Source organism: Fundulus heteroclitus, chromosome 13 (assembly GCF_011125445.2).
Source record: "Fundulus heteroclitus isolate FHET01 chromosome 13, MU-UCD_Fhet_4.1, whole genome shotgun sequence".
NCBI classification, from domain to species: domain Eukaryota; kingdom Metazoa; phylum Chordata; class Actinopteri; order Cyprinodontiformes; family Fundulidae; genus Fundulus; species Fundulus heteroclitus.
In genome coordinates, this window is record NC_046373.1 from 37,269,702 (window position 1) to 37,289,806 (window position 20,105).

The 20,105-nt window shown below is 43.7% G+C and overlaps 2 protein-coding genes across 4 annotated transcripts; one reads left to right on the forward strand and one right to left on the reverse strand.

The window, feature by feature from the left end:
- Positions 1-718: 718 nt before the first annotated feature.
- Positions 719-12,630, reverse strand: scn1bb (sodium channel, voltage-gated, type I, beta b). Of its 2 annotated transcripts, XM_021310044.2 has the most exons (7): positions 12,042-12,630; positions 11,512-11,933; positions 11,249-11,415; positions 9,869-10,106; positions 5,732-5,873; positions 3,586-3,660; positions 719-1,097 (listed from the first exon to the last, which is right to left on the reverse strand). In XM_021310044.2, the coding sequence occupies exons 2-6, from the start codon at positions 11,561-11,563 to the stop codon at positions 3,591-3,593; spliced, it is 669 nt and encodes a 222-aa protein (XP_021165719.2). In that variant the 5' UTR covers positions 11,564-11,933; positions 12,042-12,630; the 3' UTR covers positions 719-1,097; positions 3,586-3,590. The 2 variants fall into 2 exon arrangements, with proteins under 2 accessions (XP_021165719.2, XP_012707019.2); XM_012851565.3 differs by having other exon boundaries at positions 11,512-12,630.
- Positions 12,631-13,933: 1,303 nt separating this feature from the next.
- Positions 13,934-19,510, forward strand: zbtb22a (zinc finger and BTB domain containing 22a). Of its 2 annotated transcripts, none has more exons than XM_036145662.1 (4): positions 13,934-14,425; positions 15,474-15,693; positions 16,939-17,665; positions 18,337-19,510. In XM_036145662.1, the coding sequence occupies exons 2-4, from the start codon at positions 15,487-15,489 to the stop codon at positions 19,329-19,331; spliced, it is 1,929 nt and encodes a 642-aa protein (XP_036001555.1). In that variant the 5' UTR covers positions 13,934-14,425; positions 15,474-15,486; the 3' UTR covers positions 19,332-19,510. The 2 variants fall into 2 exon arrangements, with proteins under 2 accessions (XP_036001555.1, XP_012706994.2); XM_012851540.3 differs by having other exon boundaries at positions 13,935-14,430.
- The last annotated feature ends 595 nt before the right edge of the window (positions 19,511-20,105 follow it).

A 20,105-nucleotide genomic window follows, 5' to 3' on the forward strand; every position in this document is an offset into this window, starting at 1 on the left:
CAGAGATTTCTCAAAACATCTCAAATTTTACTTTAAATGTGGGTTTGCTCTGCATAAAGGGAACTAAAGGTAAGTACAATGTTCTTGAAATGGGTGTATTTGTCCTTGATTTGAGCAGGTAAATAATGATCAATTGAAAAATATTAAAAGAGGACTAAAAGCTAATACCTGCTACAAACTACTTCATAGGGATGGACGATAATTCAATAACAAAATATATCAATAGAGGTATATTGATGATAGAAGGGTCAATAAAGGTAAATAGAATAACTGTTTTCCTTCATTATGCATTCTAGTCATGTAGGTTAATATTACATCATTAGATCCTCCCAGCCAATCACAACGCAGACCCAGGAACCAAGCTCCGCCCCCATCTGCCAATAGAAGTATTTTGAGTCCTTAAATAAGATAATTAGATATACAGCACTTAAAATAGATGGAAATTAGTTGTTCCTTTTTTAAGTGCAAAAACCTTATTCCATTGGCAGATAATCTTCTTTACCAGCTCAAATCAAGGACAAATACACACATTTCAAGAAGATTTTACTTTTAGCTCTATTTTTGCAGTGTAAATCCTAAAATACTGAGCATGAAACTTTAAAAAATATGAGACTTTATCCCTTATTAAGGTGTAAATCATGAGTGAGAGACACACTATGGCTGCTAAACATCTGCAGAGATGAAACTAATGGTTTAAAAGGAGAGATGGACCCAGATGGAGGTTCTTATTACCACCTTTAATTACATGTGAGTGTAGAACTATGGGTCAAACTGGAAGCTTAGAAATCAGTGACTATCCGTACAGAACGTGTCTCTATCCTCCCTCGGCGGATGGCTCGGTAAAAAGCTCTCTGGTGTGACGACGCGTGGACCTGTGGACGTTAATGCATAACACGAGTGCACGACATGCTTCAACAAGCACAAGACTATATACAGTGCTGGTTCCATGCTGTCTTTGTACATCGGGTCCATTGGAGGCGGGCCAGGAGGAGGAGGAGGAGGTGAAACAGAGGCTCGAGATGAAGAGCAGGGTTTCGGCCGGGATGTTGTCATGCAGGTCGGCGCTTGGAGGGAAGAGTTCAATCCAGGAAGGAAGCCTGAGGACGAAGGCGGGAGACGTTAAAACGGGGATAATTCCCAAAGCTCAGGTTTTATTCTTAGAGAGAAGCTGCTGCTTGCTCTAATTAACTTTATGCACCAATGCAGGGTTCTTTTTTTCTAGAAAATGATCTGTTAATGTCCACCATTCCTGCATTTCGGCCTGCGACACCTTCAGCGCCGGCTGCTGCTGAGAAGCCAGGAAGTTTTGACTCGTTGGTTCCTCCTGATGAAGGACAAAAACTAACTGCTGCGTTTTGTTTGTGCTGAGAAACATAAAACTGTCCTTCAGGAGGAGACTAATAAAAGCTGCTGCATGTCCATGATGCACCTGCAGAGGGCGCTGCTGCCCCAGGCTTCACTGTTTCTGAGCAAATGACCACATTTACAGTTTTTATTGGTTGCTTTGACCTGTTTGAAGAAACTGGCAACCTCTTAGTTTTCAGCATCACCATCTCTGCAGAGCAAAAGACACCTCTTGCAAATGAGTTAACCCATTTTCATTGGTTTGACTCATTTTCCCCACCCTTTTGCAAAACAGTTAACGCAGATGTCATTCAAGCAGTCCAAGCTCCATTGCTTTAGCTGTGGTAGCAAAACAGAAACTATATGTTCCAAGCTCTTAGAAACTTCTTGCTCAGAATGAAATCACTGAGGCACCTGATTGACACTTCTTTACACAATTTTTCAATTTGCAGTCAGTTTGCAAGCTTTGCGTAAAAGGTGCCATGTTGTGTGTTGTTCTTTGCAAGCATGGATGGTCAACATAAGGCAGATGAGAGTCAGAGTAAGAGGTAGATGGGTCAGGGGAAGAATATTATGAGGAAGAGGAATCCATGTGTGAGGTGGCAGTGTAGCTGGAAGGGCTGAAGTTACAGATGAAATTTGGGAAACTACGATTGATCATGTGGTAAATCATGGCCTTTCACTTAGAAGGGCGGGACAAAGAGTCCAAACTTTTCTCAATAGAAACAAGGTTGCATCCATTGTAAGAGTTTTTCGACGGGACAGCAGGTATTGCTGCTATACAGTATATTCATCTCTATCTATTCTTCAGTGCATGGTGATGGAAAGTATATGATCACCTTCCCTATGAGCAGATGCCCTTACTCAATGCAATGACTGCTGCTGCACAAGATGTAGATGCAGAGGCATGTCAAGGATGGATTAGGCATGCAAGAAGATTTTTCCCTAGGTGCAAGGGAAAATATTGAATGTGACGTAGATGAGGCCATGTGGCCTATTCGTCAGGACAGAATGGACTAGAAGGAACAAACAGCCCTAGTATTTTCTGTTGGAATCTTTCATTTTTTGGAATATTTCATTTGTTTATCTGGAAAAAATGAATGAAGAATCAATAAAATTTGCATCACAACATATTTGCTTCTGGATCCATTTTTTGCAAAAAGGCACATTTGATTACAAATGACACTGACATGTAAGCTGCGTACAGTCATTGGCTACAATGACCAGCAATGCTGCACTGATTCACATTGAGTGCGGTATTTTGTATTTTGTTGCCCCTTGTGTAACGAATGATTGGAAGGGCTCAAACATTTGTGTGCAGGTTGTGTTGTTTGAGGGCAAAATGTGCTTTTGGATCATATGTTAAATGTTTTGGCAGAGTTGGAGCCTTTTGCAAACAAAATGTTTAATTTTGACCATTGGTGCCACTGTTTAGGCCTCTGCGTTAACTGTTTTGAAAAATGTGGGTTTTGAGTTGACTGCTGCATCAAAGCAATCTATAAAAACTGTAAAATAATCAATGCATTAGGTCATGTGATAGTGCCTCTAATGTGTCCGGAGATTAAATAGGACTGAGGGCTGAGGCTCAGACTGCTGCACTTGTGGCTCGTCAGACGCTGCTGAGGGAGAAACATGAGAACCAGAAGGTCCTCGGCTCTTCGATCCTTCTGACCAGATCAAAATTAAACCAAAGTCCCTTCTAAGGTTAAATTTCTCCACTTCAACAAGTGCTCCAGAAATGCAGGAATGGATGGACGTTAACCTCATGAGAAGAAACAGAAAACTTTCCAAATAAGAACCAAGAAAAGTTTTAAACTTTTTGGAACGGGACTTTTTATTATGGAAACTTTTTATATATTTTTCAAAGAAGCTGGAAATGATAAAAGCTGAGGACTAAAAGTCTAATTTATGTTCTTTTTTATAACAGATATGTAGAGGAGGGACGTTGTTTGGTTTTATTTCTCTGAATCGGCAAAAAGTGTTCAGAAAGCTGACGATACTACATAAATATGTCATATTTAAAATTATATTTATAATATTACAACTGAACAATACAATACAATACAATACAGAAAATAAGGAACCGTTGAACAAATCCTGATGGTTTACATCATGTGCAGCATTTATTTATATTATAGGTGTAAAAACTGCTGAAAACCCTTTGAGTTTTTTTTGCATTTGATGACCAGAAGGGTGTGAGTTGATATTGCAGGTGTGTGAACTTTCAGGATAAAGTCTCACCTGTGCTATTCTCCGACCTGCACACCCGCACAGTTGTCTTTACTCTCCGAAGCTATCGCTAAATATTCAGCGTTCCTGCAGGAAAAAACAAAGAAACAGACCGTTAGACCTCAGCAGACGATGAAAACGCTTCATGCCACAAACACGGCAGAACATGGTGAAATAACACGCAGCAGGAAAGATGGGTTTTAATTAGGGAGAGACGAATCATAGAGGAAAGTGAGGAGAGATTAATTAGAGGGAGGATAAAATCACAAGGGGTGGTTCTGGACCTTATATGGTTTCCTTTTTGAAAAAACCTTAAGAAAATCAGCCAGAATTAGACAAAATTCAACTTTTTTCTTCACTACTTGGTTTTAAATTCCTCTGCAGCAGACCTGCAGCTCCAGTTCAGACTGACAACATGTCCATCTTTTCATTTTCGTTTTACTTTGGCCTAAATATACAAATAAATGCAACACCGGTAATAATCAGCAACAGCCACAGGCCTTGAAAAATAGTTTCTCAATATTTTAATATTTAGTTATGGACAAAAATAAATGATGACTATCCATCCATCCATTTTCTGACCATTTATTTTTTAAATAAATTAAAAACTTATGTTTTCTTTCTTTGGGCCTTTTTAAAGAGACACATCAAGCTTCAAAGCATATCAATCAAGCGTGCAAATTTAGAAACATTATGGTCCAAACTCAAATAAATCAAAGTAAAACATGGGAAGTAAATATGAACAAAAAGAAAGAAAAAGAAATAACTAAGTATGTTAAACTGGATGAAACAATAAAATAATTCAGGTTCAAATATATTTTTGTTCCTGAGAAAATAGTTTTATTATTAAAGAACAAAATCCCACAGATATAAAATGTGATTGAGTTAATCTGACTGGATTTAAGAATCTTTTTAACAGAACTTTAATTGGACCTTTGTGTAAAATGTAGTTGCCATGGAAACGTCATGAAACATGGGGAGGAAGGACCAGGGCCGGCCCCAAACATGAAACTTTGCGGGCCCTAGTCCCCTAAAACCTGGTGGCCCTCACACTGATTTTAAGTCAGACCAGAGATCTAAAATTTGTATAATTGTATGAGTGATAATACAGTTAAATTTGATCTGACTGGTTCAGCAGCGACAAATTAAAAGATTTTAAGTTCTTTGAAACATCTATTTAATATTCGAAGGAGTTGAATAGATTACAGTAAAAATGCAACAAATAATCTGAGCTACAAATTTGATCTTTCCTTTGTGGCCCCTCTATTAACCAATTATCCCTGATTGATTTTAAAGGGTTACTCACCCCCAAAGCAACTATTTTTTGCCAATAAACTGTTAACATTGTTGTCTTATAGTGCTGTCTACATATCCTGGTGATTAATCTGACAAATTATTGCATATCTGTTGAAATCCTGATTTTGTGTGTAAAGCTGTCAATGTGGCGCCCTCCTGAGGTTAAACGGTGGTATTGCATTGAATTCTGAATCAATATTGCTATTGGTTCAAAGGTTTTTGTGACATCATTTGGAGAAAGTGTCGTGTCAGCAGCTCTGCCGCTGTGGAGTATAGAAGCAGCTCCGTCCTGTGCCTCCGTAGCGAGTTGGAGTTTGAACAGTGAGTTTTGTGTTCCTCCTGTTGATGATTCAGGTTAGTGATTTTTTTAGTTTAGCATTTAGCTAGTTTATTTAGCTTTAATTTAGCTTTTACTAGTAGCCCAGCCCTCACCCATGCATGTTTCCTGGTTCACCGGGCTCCGCCTCCCCTCTGCACATTTTTCAGATATGAGATTGGGAAGAGTGAGGCTCTGGTACAGAGGTGATTTACACTTTAAGCTCAGCCAATTAAAGTCAGCCCTCTTTCCCATATTTAACCAAATCTGGATTGAAATTGAGGTGCTGATGTAACAGGGAGAGGAGCCCAAAACCTGATGCGACGTAAGACCCCATACAACCTTTAGCCGGCCCCGTGCATGACTAAAATTTAGGTTTTCATGCAAGCTGCTGTTTTCTGTTGTTGCTCTGACTTCATTTGTTTAACAATCGGCTTAAAGACAACCTGTGGTTCAGACGTTTTGGAAAAATTCCACCTCCAACAATAACCTCCCAGAATGAGCAGAATTTTCTCCAGACCGAAGCGCTGAGGCGGCAACACTCACGCTGCCTCTCGTAACGCTTCCTCCCCGGCGGCGGCGATCTTTCTGTAGCAGTAGATCATCTCTATGAGGAGCCAGACCTGCAGCCCGATGATGGACACGTACATCATCACCTCTGACACGATGGAAGCTGTGGTTCTGGTGGCTGCAAGCAGGACGCACAGAAACCAAAGAGGTCACACAGACGCGTCACAGGAAACTTCTGCTAGATGTTTCCTCTGGTTTTTTCTCCCCACTATCCCCCGGTTCTGTCCGTGGAGAGAGAGAGTGTTGCTCCCTTTCTGAGCGGTACATTTTATTTAGGCTATTTATCTAAAATACAGAATGGGACTGGTATTTCAATCTTAATAACGGTCAAAACTTCATCTTGTACTCATTTAAATGTTTATGTTGCTAGTTAGCTAGTTGTTAGCTCAGTTGTCTAATAGTCAAACATCTGTTTTATTTAATCCTTCCTTTGTTGCTTCTCTGGACAGCGGTGGTTTCCCTCCTAACGTGTGTTCATAAAGGCCGACTGCGGTCCGATTGTTTACAGGCGGCGGCTGCTAGCAGTCTGTCCTGATGTCTCCTGGGAGCCGAGTGGAAAGGGAAGACCTGAGGGACCCGTGCCGGCATCGCGTCCAGCATCATGGAAAAAGTCTCTGTCCCTGAAGACGTGTGAGCTGACAGCCTCATCAGAGGGACTGTTGGGACACAAGCCAGTCCGGCTGAAATGTAATAGCCAGGTTCGTCCACAGGGGGAAACGTAGCAGTGTCACAGTTTGGCCCCTTAAGACGATTCAGTCCTACGGTTCATTTGGCCGATTCATTCACATTGGCTGCAATCAGGTAACGTGGCTATCAAGTTTTCCCCAGAGGAGAGAATAAAAATGTCCAACATTCCCCGTACTTTATTCAAAATTAAAACATGCTTTACTGATCTCAAAGGAAAAGTTAATTCAGTTCAATTTTATTTTTATAGCGCCAATTCACAACACACGTCACCTCAAGGCTCTTTCCAAAGTCCGATTCAATCAAATCACCAGTGACTTGTGAACAGAATGTTGCTCTGGATTTATTATAATTTTCAATAATCATTTTGAAGAGGAAACACAACATAGCAGCCTCCATTGCAACAGCGTTAGGGTTAGCGAAACTACTAATCAATAAATATCCTCTAACCGACCTGAACCAAGATTAAGAAAATATTATGCATACTTTTGCTAGAAAAGGTCCTCAAAATGTATAGAATTACATTAAAACGTTGCATTTCCCGCTGAAAACACAGCCGCTGATCACAGACTAAATGGAACGCAGCCCTGCCATGGCAACAGCAGTATCCATGGCAACAGCAGTATCCATAGCAACCACCTTAACGACGGTAAACATAACACTGGCGATTTTTTAGGAGAAGACTCCTAAATCTTTGAGAAAACCAATGAAGGAAAGATTGTCTACATTCCCTGAGCAAAGATAATGAGAATCTTCACAGTTCCTGCTAGAAATGTCATCGAAACTTTCCTTAAATGTTGAGTTTTCCACATAAAGTATGAGGACTGGCAGCCATTTTTGTTCCTTTTTTGTCCACTGGGAGAAACTTGATGGTCACATGACTTGGTTACACGCCAGTGTAAATCAATAGGCCAAAAAAAATGTAGGATTAAAACATATTAAGGATGCAAATTGTGACAATACTTCGTATTTTGTGGCTATTCCACGTTTTTCAGGAGAGCAGACCTGGCAAAACACGCTCACTCCGGCTAGATTTTCACTGATAGATTACAAACATTTTAAACGAAGGTATATGACCACAAACATCCTGCAACTTTTACTTGAGAGCATTTAACAAAAACTGACCCATCTTCTGTTCTTGTTGCTGAGCTAGAACCTTTAACTAGACCAACTAAACCCAAATAACTGAACCCATAAGTGCCTCTGTCTTGGACCTGCAGTGATGTACAATCACTTTTCTATAAGAACTGTCTATATCTTTAAAATGTGCGTTCCAAAAAAAAAAAAGAATCTGAGATTTTATACAAAACATGATCTGATATTATTGACGATAAATGTTTGTAAATGGTAAATGGTAAATGGACTGAACTTATATAGCGCTTTTCCAGTCATGTTGACCACCCAAAGCGCTGACCCGCTTTGTGACCCGCCTGTACTTTCCACTTCATTTCACCCTGCGGGACAAAAAGGTCTAGAAAAAGTTTAGAGACTTTGCAGCATTTGCCTCTTTTCCAGCAATGAATCTGAAACTAAGAAGCACACAGATCTATGATTTCTGCCAGCTAATACTCCATCAGGACTCCCCCTACGCAGCAACGTTTTCAGTTAGTTTCTGATGCTGTAAATCCACTCCTGATTGGCTCCTGCTCTGAGCAGCTGTTAGCTTTACTTCCTGATCCGCTCTGACTACCGTCTGCTGCGGGGAAACAGCCACTTAGAAATAAAAAAGACGCATGCCTCAGACAAACCGCTGTGCGCACCCAGGATGTACTTCATGAATCAGCAAAAATCACCTTGCTGACTCGGGGAAACAGTGAATGTTTGAGCCAAGCGGCTGATCAGGCTAAGCTCAAATCTGCATCCATTAGGACGCTTGTGTTCTGCTGCTGGCACACAGCGAGGAGGATGGACTTTTGCAATTGTCTCCTAAAGCAGCGCTGTCCATTTATTTTGCTACAGGAGCCAAGTTGAAAGTACTGACAGGACACATAAAAGTTTATTTAATTACTTTTTTTTTTTTTTATTTCACTCACACCTAAGGGCACTTTAGAGAGACTAAGTAACCTAACGTCACGTTTTGGGACCGTGGGAGAATCAATGCATGCACAGGGAGAACATGCAGACTCCCTGCAGACCTGAGGCTGGGATTTAAACCCTTCGTGATGCAAGGCTGCTCCACTGAGTGGCACTTTTATTATAAAAAGATTTAATATTTCTATTGTTAAATGTTTTCATTTTCAACTGCTTAAACATGCAATATTTTAATAAAACCTCAGTTCTCCTAAATGCTGACAGACCAGGAAGCAGAGCCGTAGTTTAACACACCTCTCTGCAGCTTCTGTACTGTTACCCATCCATTATCCTATTGAGACGGTGTCTGTCCCACGGCCAAAACTTAACAGATCAAAAACTGATCTAAAAGGAACAAACCATAAAAATCTAATAAAAAATCAATAGGGCTTACACCTTGAACCAAAACATAAAACAATTAGTTAATGAATTGATTTCTGATAATCAGATTGATTTGTTTTGTCTCACAGAAACCTGGCTACAAGAGGACTACGTTAGTATAAATGAGTCAACTCCCTCCAATTATTCAAATTTCCACATTCCCAGATCTGTGGGAAGAGGAGGAGGAGTGGCAACCATCTTTCAGTCTGATTTATTAATTAGTCCCAGGCCAACTAATAATTACAGTTCTTTTGAACATTTAACCCTCAGTTTCCCTCATCCAAACTGCAAAGCAATAAAACCTCTTCTGTTTGTTGTTTTGTATCGTCCACCAGGCCCTTACACTCAGTTTTTGGATCAGTTGTCAGACTTCTTATCTGATTTGGTGATAAACACTGATAAGGTTATTATAGTGGGTAATTTTAACATCCATGTTGACACAGAATGTGATAACCTTAGTGTAGCCTTTAAAACTATCCTATATTCAATTGGTTTTCCTCAAAATGTGCATAAACCGACGCACTCTTGGCTTCATACTTTAGACCTTGTGCTGACATATGGCATTGATTGTGAAGAATCAACAGTATTTCCTCACATTTTTTAATAACATTTGAGTTTAATCTAACTAAGTTCTCCACTCCAAAAGAGGGTTCCATTACAGTAGATCTTTATCGGATAATGCTGCATCAAACTTTAAAGAGTCTGTCCCCCTTTTAATATCTTCAGTATATATCTCAGTACGTATCTAACGCCTGCTCTGGAGGGCTAAATTTGCACCATAAATCTACACTTATCGTGAGAGACTGCATACTTTGAACACTCCTGCCCTAAAGTAACAAACTATTGCAAGGACTAATCTCAACACCATCACGATCTTTTTGCTGATTTTGGATTAAACATGAACGGGTTTTTTCCGGAGCGCGACGCCGAACACTTCCTGCCTGACAGACCCCACCATTAAAGCGGACGCCATCGTACCTTTGGCCACCACGGTCAGGTGCACCAACTTGTTGATGATGTCGTTGTGCTCGTAGTTTTCGTAGGTGAGGATGCGGTCGATGATGCAGCGGTAGGTGCCCGAGTCGTTGAAGGTGACGTTGAACAGGTAGATGGAGGCGTCCTGGATGTCGTTGCTCCTCTTGCTGCCGTTCCAGTCGATGCGGTCCATAAAGACTTCGTTCTCGATGGTGGGGCCGTTTTCATTGTAGCTATAGATCTGGTGTTCAGCACAGGTGGAGGTTAGTCAGTGCTGCTCTGATAGAGAGCTAAACTGATACAGACATGGGAAACGTTAGGAGACATTATTGGATTTTAGTGGTAAATTCACTTTCTCCCTCAGATTTCATCATTTTTATTCTCTGAACAGCTCTATAGACTGGGAACAGTTTTAATGTGGTCCTCTAAGGTTGGGCTGTTTGCTCAGTTAATTAACCCAAACCATCAATTTCACCAGGACAGTTGCCATCTTTCACCTTTCTAATGCTTAGGCAGAAGCCGGACTCGTTTTTTTTCTGTGTCCTTTAAACATAATAGTGCTGAAACATAATAACCAGGGATGAGCATTTATCTTATCGTTTATTGTAATCGTCAAAAATTATCATTTTAATTTATGGCGACAAAGAAAGATCCCAATCAATCACATCTGAAACCCACAAAAACTGACAGTATTGGTGGGATTTATCATGATAATCAATAATTAACCTGATAATTAAATAGAAAATGTGAGAAAATGCTAAATAGATACCGTGTGCAGTTTAGTGATAAAAAAAAAATCTCAATTCTTTGTAGCCGATGTTCTGAAGATTGAAAATCTGTTTTTTTAGGAGCAGTTTTTGGGTTTGTTGGGTTTTGACTGCAGTGACATGCAGGTCCAGCCATGCAGTCACCTAAAAAGACTGAAAATAAGTTCTAAATACTTTTTTTTAATCATCATTTTAATCATTATCCCAAATATAAATATTGCAAAACATGGTGGTTTGATTTTAGGTCCATGTCGCCCAGCCCTGATCCATGTTCAGGGTAATTTTGACGAGTGGGATGGACTCTGGCTGCACCTGATGCCTACATCTTAAAAAGCTTTTGCTGACAGAGGCGTTAAAACTCCAGGAGAACTGTGGAGACGTTCTGATGGTGGAGGACAGAGTTTAGGAGCCTTTCTCTGAATCAGAGGTCATCGTTAAGTTATTAAAACAAACTAAAAACGCTTCGGGGACTTTGAGAGTGTTTACAGGAAGTTCTGGTGGTTTGGGTGGAAAACAGAAAGAAATCATCACTTCTAAACATCTTGTGTAAGTTTTCTCCCTGCTGGCTGCTTCCTTTCTCCCTTAGAGCTAAAAATACCCAGAGATCTGAGCTCACATGAAGAAAGTCGGACTCCCCATCAGGCTTGAAGTGCCACTCGATGGTGGCCGATCCCTCCACCTCGCTCCGCCTCTTGCAGGAGATGCAGCCCAGTTTGAAGCCTCGGCCCGCCACGGCCTCGGTGTCAGAGTCCACCTCGGCACAGGCGCCGTCACACCGGTACGCTGTTTACAGGAGAGAGACAAAGACAGGACTCCCTGCAGGTTGACAGGACGTGGGGGACAGACTGTGGAGGAGGCGCAGGACGCAGCAGAACTCACCGAACAGGCCGCAGAGCAGAGAGACGAGCAGCAGCGTGGGTACGGCTGCCATGATGCCCGGAGCTCAGCACCTTTAACCTCTACCTACTTGCTGTTTGCTTTGCAGAACAAAGCTTTTCTGATGACTTTAAATGCGGTGCAGGCAGGGTGCCTTGCAGCTACTGCAGCAGCTGGGGACAGTGCAAACTGTAGATGTGTAAAAACCGGCCTTCTGGTTGAATCCTCTGGCTCAAATGTTAGTGCGCCTTCTGCTCTTTGGCTCAAACCTGCAAACGCTTCCTGTTGGTTGCTGTGTTTTTTTTTTTTTTTTATTGCTGCTTGTACTCAGGTTCTCCCGTTTTTGTTAACCGATCACCCAAAAATGAAAGCCTGCCAGCCTCACAGTGTCCTCCAGCTTCCTCGCCCTGAGCTCCGAGTTGTCCCTGAGGTGTCAGAGGGTCGTTAAAGCCAAAGAAAACCACGCTGACAGCGAGAAACGCGCCTTTAAATGTGCAACATGCCACAGCTACTGATTACTCTGCAACACTCACATGCCAGTGCATAAACAGATCCTGTGCGCGCTCTGCAGGGTTTGACGGCTACCTATTGATGCTACCGGGGTTAAATACAGACCGCAGAGGGGTCTGATGGGAACGATCCTGGAGGGGATCAGAGGAAGAGAGCCCGCTGTGCTGGATCCCAGGCCTCGTCTCCGGCGGCTTTCTGCGGGAGAGACGCGGTGTCCTGGCCGGGGATGGCGGCTGGATGTGGCGCCGTGGACCTACCCGAGGACCCCCTGCTGCTGGAGGCGACGGCTCGGCCGCGCTGGCATCGCACACAGGCCGCGGAGGAAGGCTGGCTGCCGCTGGGATGTCGCGCAGGATGCTGCAGAGGCACTGCGGTAAAACGGCCTCGCCGTGCGCGCGAGCAGGTGGCGCGCCGAGCGACCGAGCGCGCGGGGTTGGTTTCTAACCGGACCGGCACGAGCTCAGGTGTGACATTGGACCGCCGCGAGGCTCCCACGGACGGTTTTCGCGGCGCTGAGGAGAAATAAAGGATGGCACATCTGAGACGCAGACGTGGGTTATTTTTAGCGCGTACTGTGCCTTTAATTTAACTCCAGCAGGTCCGGACGGGCTGGTCCAATGATCCGGATTCCTGCGGAGGCTGGCTGTGATCATCACCTGCCTCTTTAATCTGGGGCTTTAAAAGGACATTTTACTAATTGTCTGAAAAAATAATAAAAGATTGTTTTAAAAAAATAAAATAAAAATCCCAAACAGCTCCTGGAGAATCATCTAGTCTCCATGTTATGAACGAGCACCAATCAGGTTCCAGATAAATTCCCCTTAACGACACTTTCCCTCTTTTTTAGATAATTTCCTTTCCCCAAACTACACTCTGGTTATTTCCTGAACTCATCCGGTGGTCATCATCACGACCAGAACCAGAATAAAAGCTTCAAATGAGCTCAAGGTGTCTGAGCTGCACGTAAATATGCAGGGAAGTTGTTCTTTTCTACACTTTTAGAGACGCATAAACGTTTTTAAGGACGGTCGAAGCATGTTTGAAATCTTCTCCATCCCTGTTGGACCAAACCCGTGACCCTACTGGACCCAAACGGCCAGACGTTCCCAGAAACGCATTAAAACTGCTTCCCTATATATATTTTTTAAAGAAACCAGACCCATAAAGCTTCACTGAAACGTATTTTCTATATATGTGTAATCATGAAGCAACAATATTTCTGGTAGATAAAAAAAGCTTCCTTCAGTCTGAAAATCATTTCTGTGTTTTCCAGGTCTGGTATGAAAATATCAAATACGAATTTGGATAAATTTCTATAGGGTTTACTGGGTTCTGGTCAGGCCAGTTTGCTGACCAATCAAGCACGGTACCACCGGTTATTGGACCAGCTTCTGGTACCTTGTGTACACAAGGGTCGGTACCAAGTCCTGCTGGGAAATGAAACCAGCATCCATACAGTTTGCAGGAAGGAAGTGCTCCAAAATGACCTGATCGATGTCTGCATTGACTGTGGACGGAAATTTTACCTTGGACTTGAAGCAATGTGTTTTAAACCCATAACCAACAGTCAAACTAAAATCAAACACTTAGATGAACACTGTTTTGGAAATAAAACAGAGAAATAAAACTGAGAAAAGGTCAAATAAATTATAAAACACGAGGTAAAATAAATAGGATATTTTTATCAAAGGCATATTAATAAATGCACATTTATATGAAAATGAAATAATTTCTAATTTCTTAAATCCATTGTTAAATTTTAAGTGTATTGGTTTATTTTTTTGACCACATATTCCTGCTTTTATTTTTAATTCCGTCCGTTTCTGTCCTCCATAATGAGGTCAGTTTCTCCCCAAACCTCCGCTGACAGGATGGAGAAGCTGCTTTACCGCTAGGGTGCGTTCACGTGCTCCTGGAAACTAGGAAGTTTTGATGTTGACTTAAAGAAAACATTTTAAAAAAGCAGCACTGAAGTAACAATAGTAATTACAGAATTCTGTTAAGTTTCAGTATAAATATATTTATGTAGTTTGAGTCACATAAATAGGTAGTTAGCTTTAAGTAGGCTACATTTTACGTCAAGTTTGATCAAAGGAAGCAACGATGCTTGTGCGTTTTTTTCAACGCTACATTCTTTCATGCCGCTATTTAGCTGATTTTTTTCTCACTTAAAACTGTATGTAGTAAAATTATTCCCTGTTGTTAAGGCAACAACGGAGTTACGTGAGGAAAACGTTATCGTTCTGTTCCCGAGTCCCCCTGAAAGCAGCATTAGCTTCAGCAGGTCTAGCTTGTCCTATTTTGTCCCAAACCGGCGGCGGTAGTTCACACCTGGAATAAAGGAGTCGCGATGTCACGCTGGGAATAACCAGGCATTCAACCGGCAACCGCAAAGAGGAGGAAACGTCTACGGTAACGTCACAAAAACGAAGCTAAGAGCTAGCAGCTAACGGGTTAGCATGAAGCAGGAAGTGGGAGCAGGCAGAAACAGACTGTAAATAAATAAAACAGACGATTCAACTTCCTCAGACTCTCGGAGAAGCAAAAACGGCAGTGAATTAATCTAAAGCTTCGGTCAGACCTAATATTTTAGGGGTTTATGCAGCTTTGATGGTTCACAGCTGTAGGAATGAGTTATTTACGCTCAGGTCACCTGTGTGACGTGTCCGTTCCCTGACCCACCTGCAGCTAGAACCTCCTTCAGCACCAATGACTCTCAGCAGGGGGTTTCCTGCCAGTCTGTATCGGTAGAGACGTTCTGGTCCACTCTGTCTGACGTTGGTCCAGTTCACGAGAGTCTGCAGGCATTTGTTTCTGAAGGTCGAAACCACAGCATTCCAGGCTGTGATCTGGACTTTGACTAGGCCATTGCAACAGCTGTTTCTCTGCAGTCATTCTGTTGTAGAAATATGGCTGTGTTTGGGATCATTGTTCTGCTGATGAGCCTGTTTGGACCGAGCTTCTGCTGTGGGACAGATGGACTCTTATTTGACTCTAAAATACTTTTGTAGTTTAGTGGCCAGCCGTTAAATTTAAAGACAAACAAACCCTCATTTTTGTTGGTATGAGCTGTCTGAGCTGATCTACGGTGTTTGGTTTCCTTCACCATGCTTCCTCCATCATCTCTGGTCCTTCCTCCAGGAGCAGCTCTGCTAACCTCAGTCCTGCTGCCATCTTTGTTCTTTCTCCTCCTAATTTTTGTTTTAAAAATTTTAAATCTGAAAACTCACCTTTTTCCATAATTATACTCATTTAAAGCTCCAGAGTAATTATTCACACACATTTGATTTTTTACCATAAAGGCAACCAGAGAAAATATTCAGTTAAGCAACAAAAGTCAAACATAAAAAATAATGCATTTTTTTTTAATTTACATTTTGTTCTGCATAAACTTTTTAAAGCCACAGATTTCAGTTCGATGTGAGATCTTTGCTTTTGCTCTGTTTCTGTTGCAGTTTTCCTGTCATCATGGATCCGAGCTGCTGTGACTCCGGCGCTCCGCCCGCTCTCACCGTCCAGGTGTGTTTTCCTGGGGTCCGCGCTGCCGTGTTGGACAATCTGAACCGCCAGCGGGAGGAAGGCCGGCTCTGCGATCTTTCCATCCAGGTCCAGGGCCACGTGTTCAGAGCCCATCGCTGCGTGCTGGCCGCCTCCTCGCCTTATTTCCACGACCAGGTGGGTTCCTTCACATTTAACCAGTCTGTTTGGGTCAGGAAGGAATTCACAACACTAGAAACGCATTTTATCCAGAGGTGGGCAGTAACTAATTACATTTACTTCAGTAACTGTTTGAAATTTTTATTTATATATATATATATATATATATATATATATATATATATATATATATATATGGAAACACAAGTCTTTATTTCGGTGCTTTTTAACTGCAGTTGTGTACCGTAGATTAACTTAATTTATAATATTTGAAATGTTAAAAAGCTGCTGAGAGATCCATCACTGTGGCTGGGATGCAGAGGCGTAGTAACTAGTTACATTTACTCAGTTACAAATACTTGAAGGGTGTTTTGAATAAAATGCACTTTTAGGAGTAGTTTTACTGCACTGTACCTTTTTACTTTTACTTGAGTTATATTATTAGTCATGTATCGCTGCTCTTTATGAATAAAGAACAAACTTGTTTTAATCAAAAATGCATCAGAGAGATAAAAACCTGGAGTTTACGTTAAAGTGAGACTTCTTATTTAAACACCAGCTTTATTATTTTCATGTTATTTTCTATCTGCTGAGATTATTGAGGCATTTGGAGGTCAGATGAACAGTAAACAGTAGATATTGTTACTGGAGATATTTTGCACTGTTCTAACATGCTGGATATACATTAAAAATATAATATTACAATTAAATATACATTAATATGAAGATTCACTGTATATAACTGAATGCACCTTCCCTACTCTGCACCTTCTTGTATGAGCCGATGTGACGAGTGAATTTCTCCATTGTGAGATCAATAAAGACGATCTTATCTTATTTTAACTGCTGGAAGTGTTGGTTTAGAAGTTTAATGTTGAAAAACAATGATTTAGAAAAGTGTTTCTTCTGCCTGAATTTGTTGTTTTGTAATTGTTATTCTTTGTATATTTTATAATTTTTGTCTTTAAAATACCAGAGTTTACACAAAACCTTTTACTTTTCTCTGTCCAATTACATCATGTTTTAGAATATTAACTCATCAGCCGTTGTGATTAGTTACTCAGTACTTGAGTATCCTTCTAACTGAATACTTTTTTACTCTTAAGTCATTTCTTGGCTGACTACTTTTTACTTTTACTAGAGTAAAATCATGTAGAAGTGCTGCTACTTTCCTCTGTCGCCGTTAGCAGAACCAGGTTAAGAGCTTTTGTGGGTCCGGTTCTGAAGCGATGACCCAGATGCTGTTGTCCTTCCTCCTCTCAGGTGTTGCTGAAGAACGTCACCACCGTCTCCCTCCCCTCCGTCATGGACCCGGTCGCCTTTGAGAGCGTCCTGAGTTCTGCCTACACGGGTCAGCTGAGCATCATCCACGACGACATCGTCAACTACGTCACCGTGGCCAGCTTCCTGCAGATGTGGCACATCGTGGACAAATGCACCGAGATCCTGAAGAGGCCGCGCCCGCCAGGCGAAGCGGCGCCGGCGGAGGCAGCCGGCGCCGGGTCCGCGTCCCGCCAGCAGTCGCCCAGCAGCACCGAGTGCCTGTATGCGGAGCGGGAAGGCCGGCGGCGGGACAGGAAGCCGGACGCCTTGCCTCCGCTGGCGACGTGGAGACGGCCGCAGCAGGCGGCGAGGTGGAGTCGGACCCGGCCGTCTTCAGAACACAACCCGGCTGACTCCCAGCTGGACGGCCTGCCGGGGTACGTGGAGCGGGCGGATCCCTCCGGCTGCCAGGAGGAGTGGAGCTCAGGTGGCGCTAAAGCCGGCGCGCCCGGCCACGACGGACCGGGCCAGAGCGGCCGGCAGCTCGGCGCGGTTCTGGCCGCGGAGGCGTTGAAGCAGAAGGTCCGGTTCCAACAGCGTGGAGCGCCACAGGGCAGAGAAGCTGACGAGACGCAGGACAGGAGGAGGAGCACGAGGAGAGAGACCGAAGCAGATGAAGGAGTCGGAGAGGAAGAGGAGACGACGAGGGAAGGCTTCACGCACGTGGGTAAGTATTCACACCCCGGAGCGTTTCCACGCTCGCTCCCCATCATCTCATGACAGATTAACACAAAAAGGAGCCAAATTCTTGTTGTTTTTTCACATAAAAATCTGAAAGGTGTGGTGTGCATGTATGCTCAGCTCCGTGTGAAACGGCACAACGAGCCCGAACACACTCCCTTCAGCATCTATTCATCAGTTCAGGGAACCGAGCTCCTTGGCTTAGACTCCATGCTGGTAGACGTCAAGTCTCAACCCATCATGGTTCTTCCCGAGGCGATCATAAGAACGAGTGTGACAGTTAATGACGTCACGTTATTACCATGTTTTTTACTTTATAAAAGCAGAAAACAAAGACAGCGTTGTGTATGAAGGCCACCTAAACCAGCAGAAGCCGGTTTCCACCGATGCAACCACAGCAGCAGCAGTTAGACTCATAAATGCTGTAAACTTGTATAATTTTCCTTCTGGGCATCTTTGCGTTGGTTGATGGAGTCTTAAACTGGACAAAAGCAGAATCAGAAACTGAATCGGTACTTTTGACCAGGACTGGAGTCCAGAAATCAAACCACGGGCGAATTTGGACCCAGAGCCTCAGATAAACTCCAGCTGACGTCCTTTCAGTGTCAGGGTTAGATCTCCTCGGCTCCAATCACGAGCTTCTCTTCCCTCCAACAGATCTACGCGTCTCAGAGCACGGCGAGGACGCCGGGCGTGGCGCCGGCCGGCAGAGCGTGGAGGTGATGAGGGACAAAGATCCTTCCTCTCACATCCCTCATCTTCCTGACTGTGGACCGGAGGCTGGAGCTCCGGGCCCGGCGTGTCCGGCCCCCGGCAGGCTCCAGTTCCAGAGCGGCTCCTGGCCCCCGCAGGGCCAGAGACGTCTGGAAGGCGAGGAGGACGACGAGGACGACGAGGTGGACTTTGAAGGTTTCGTCTCCTACAGCAGAGACACGTACGACGAGATCGAGGACGGGACGGGGCAGGTGTCCCAGAGGCCCCTGCTGTCCCCAGACTTCGGCATGGGGGCCTCAGACCTGAGCTGGCCGTCCACCAGCGGAGGTCAGGGCGGCGCGCTGACTCCCAGCTCCTCCTCTGCCCCATTTCAGCCTCCTCCCTCCCCTCCGACGCCGTCCTCGTCCTCCTCGGTGTCCGTTTCTGGCGCCGCCTACACGGGGAAGGTCCACTTCTGCCACTGCGGGAAGGCCTACACCTTGAAGAGCATGCGCGACCGACACGTCAAGATGCAGCACCTCAACCTGCGCCCCTTCGGGTGCCCCGTCTGCACAAAGTCCTTCAAGATGAAGCACCACCTGACGAAGCACCTGAAGACGCACGGAGGGCTGCGGCCGTACGAGTGCAGCCTGTGCGGGAAGAAGGTGATCTGGAGAGACAGCTTCCTGAGGCACCAGGCCCGCTGTGAGAGGCTCGCCTCCACCAACACGGCGCCGGCGCCGGCGGACCTGGAGGACGGGTTCGGGTTCGGATTCGACGAGGGGGAAGCGTTTGTCCCGACGGGGCAGGTGAAGGTGGAGGAGGGGGACTTCCACCGGGACTTGGACGGAGGGATGGGGGGGCTGCTGGGGATGGAGCTCGCGGCACGGCCTCACCATCTGGACTCGGTCGGTCCGGTTTTTAAGGAGGAGGCCGCAGAGCGCTTCGGTGAGAGTTAAACGAACTCGCCTGCTTTACAGGAGATCCGTCCGCTGCTTCCTTTGAGTCGACCGTCAGTCGGCGTCTGCCTGGACGTTTCCAGGCTCTTCTGTGAACTTTCTCTCTCTCTTCACAGATGAAGAGGATTTGCATTTTGCACATAAGTTATGTGTTGTTGAAATAAAGGCGTTACAATGTTTTCACTGGTTCCGTCTGAACGATTCATTCCAAATGAAAACTAAAAGGTGGTGATAAAGTTTTCCTCCTGGACGTACGATGAGACGTCTCTGATCACCATAAACGCACAGAACCGTTTACAAAGCAAAGCGAACGCAGCATATTTTACTGTTTGACAAACTGGATTCTTAGTGCTTCACCCTGACTCCTCCATAAAACATCTAAACTGGTCCTAGGATAGACAAAACAAAAGAAAAGTAATTTAATGACCAAATTAATGGTTGGAAATGTGTTCTCTGATTCATCTCCAGACTTTCTGAAGGTATTGCAGTTTTCCTCTGGTTTTTAGTGACTGTTTGGAAATAATTAATCCAACAAAGTCGTGAGAACTGCACTAACCTTCTGCTGATCAGCTCTATGCCAACAATGACCTTGTTGGAGCCTCAGGTTCTATTTACTGTCTATTTATTGTCTTTGTGATCGAAAAAAAGGTCATGCGGGCTGTTGCTGTGATTTAAGTAATATGAACCGGGTTAACTGGTAGCAAGTTATGTAAGAGGAGCATCCAGGCAGACGCCTAGCACTGCAAAAACTGAATTGAAGATAAGGACAAATTT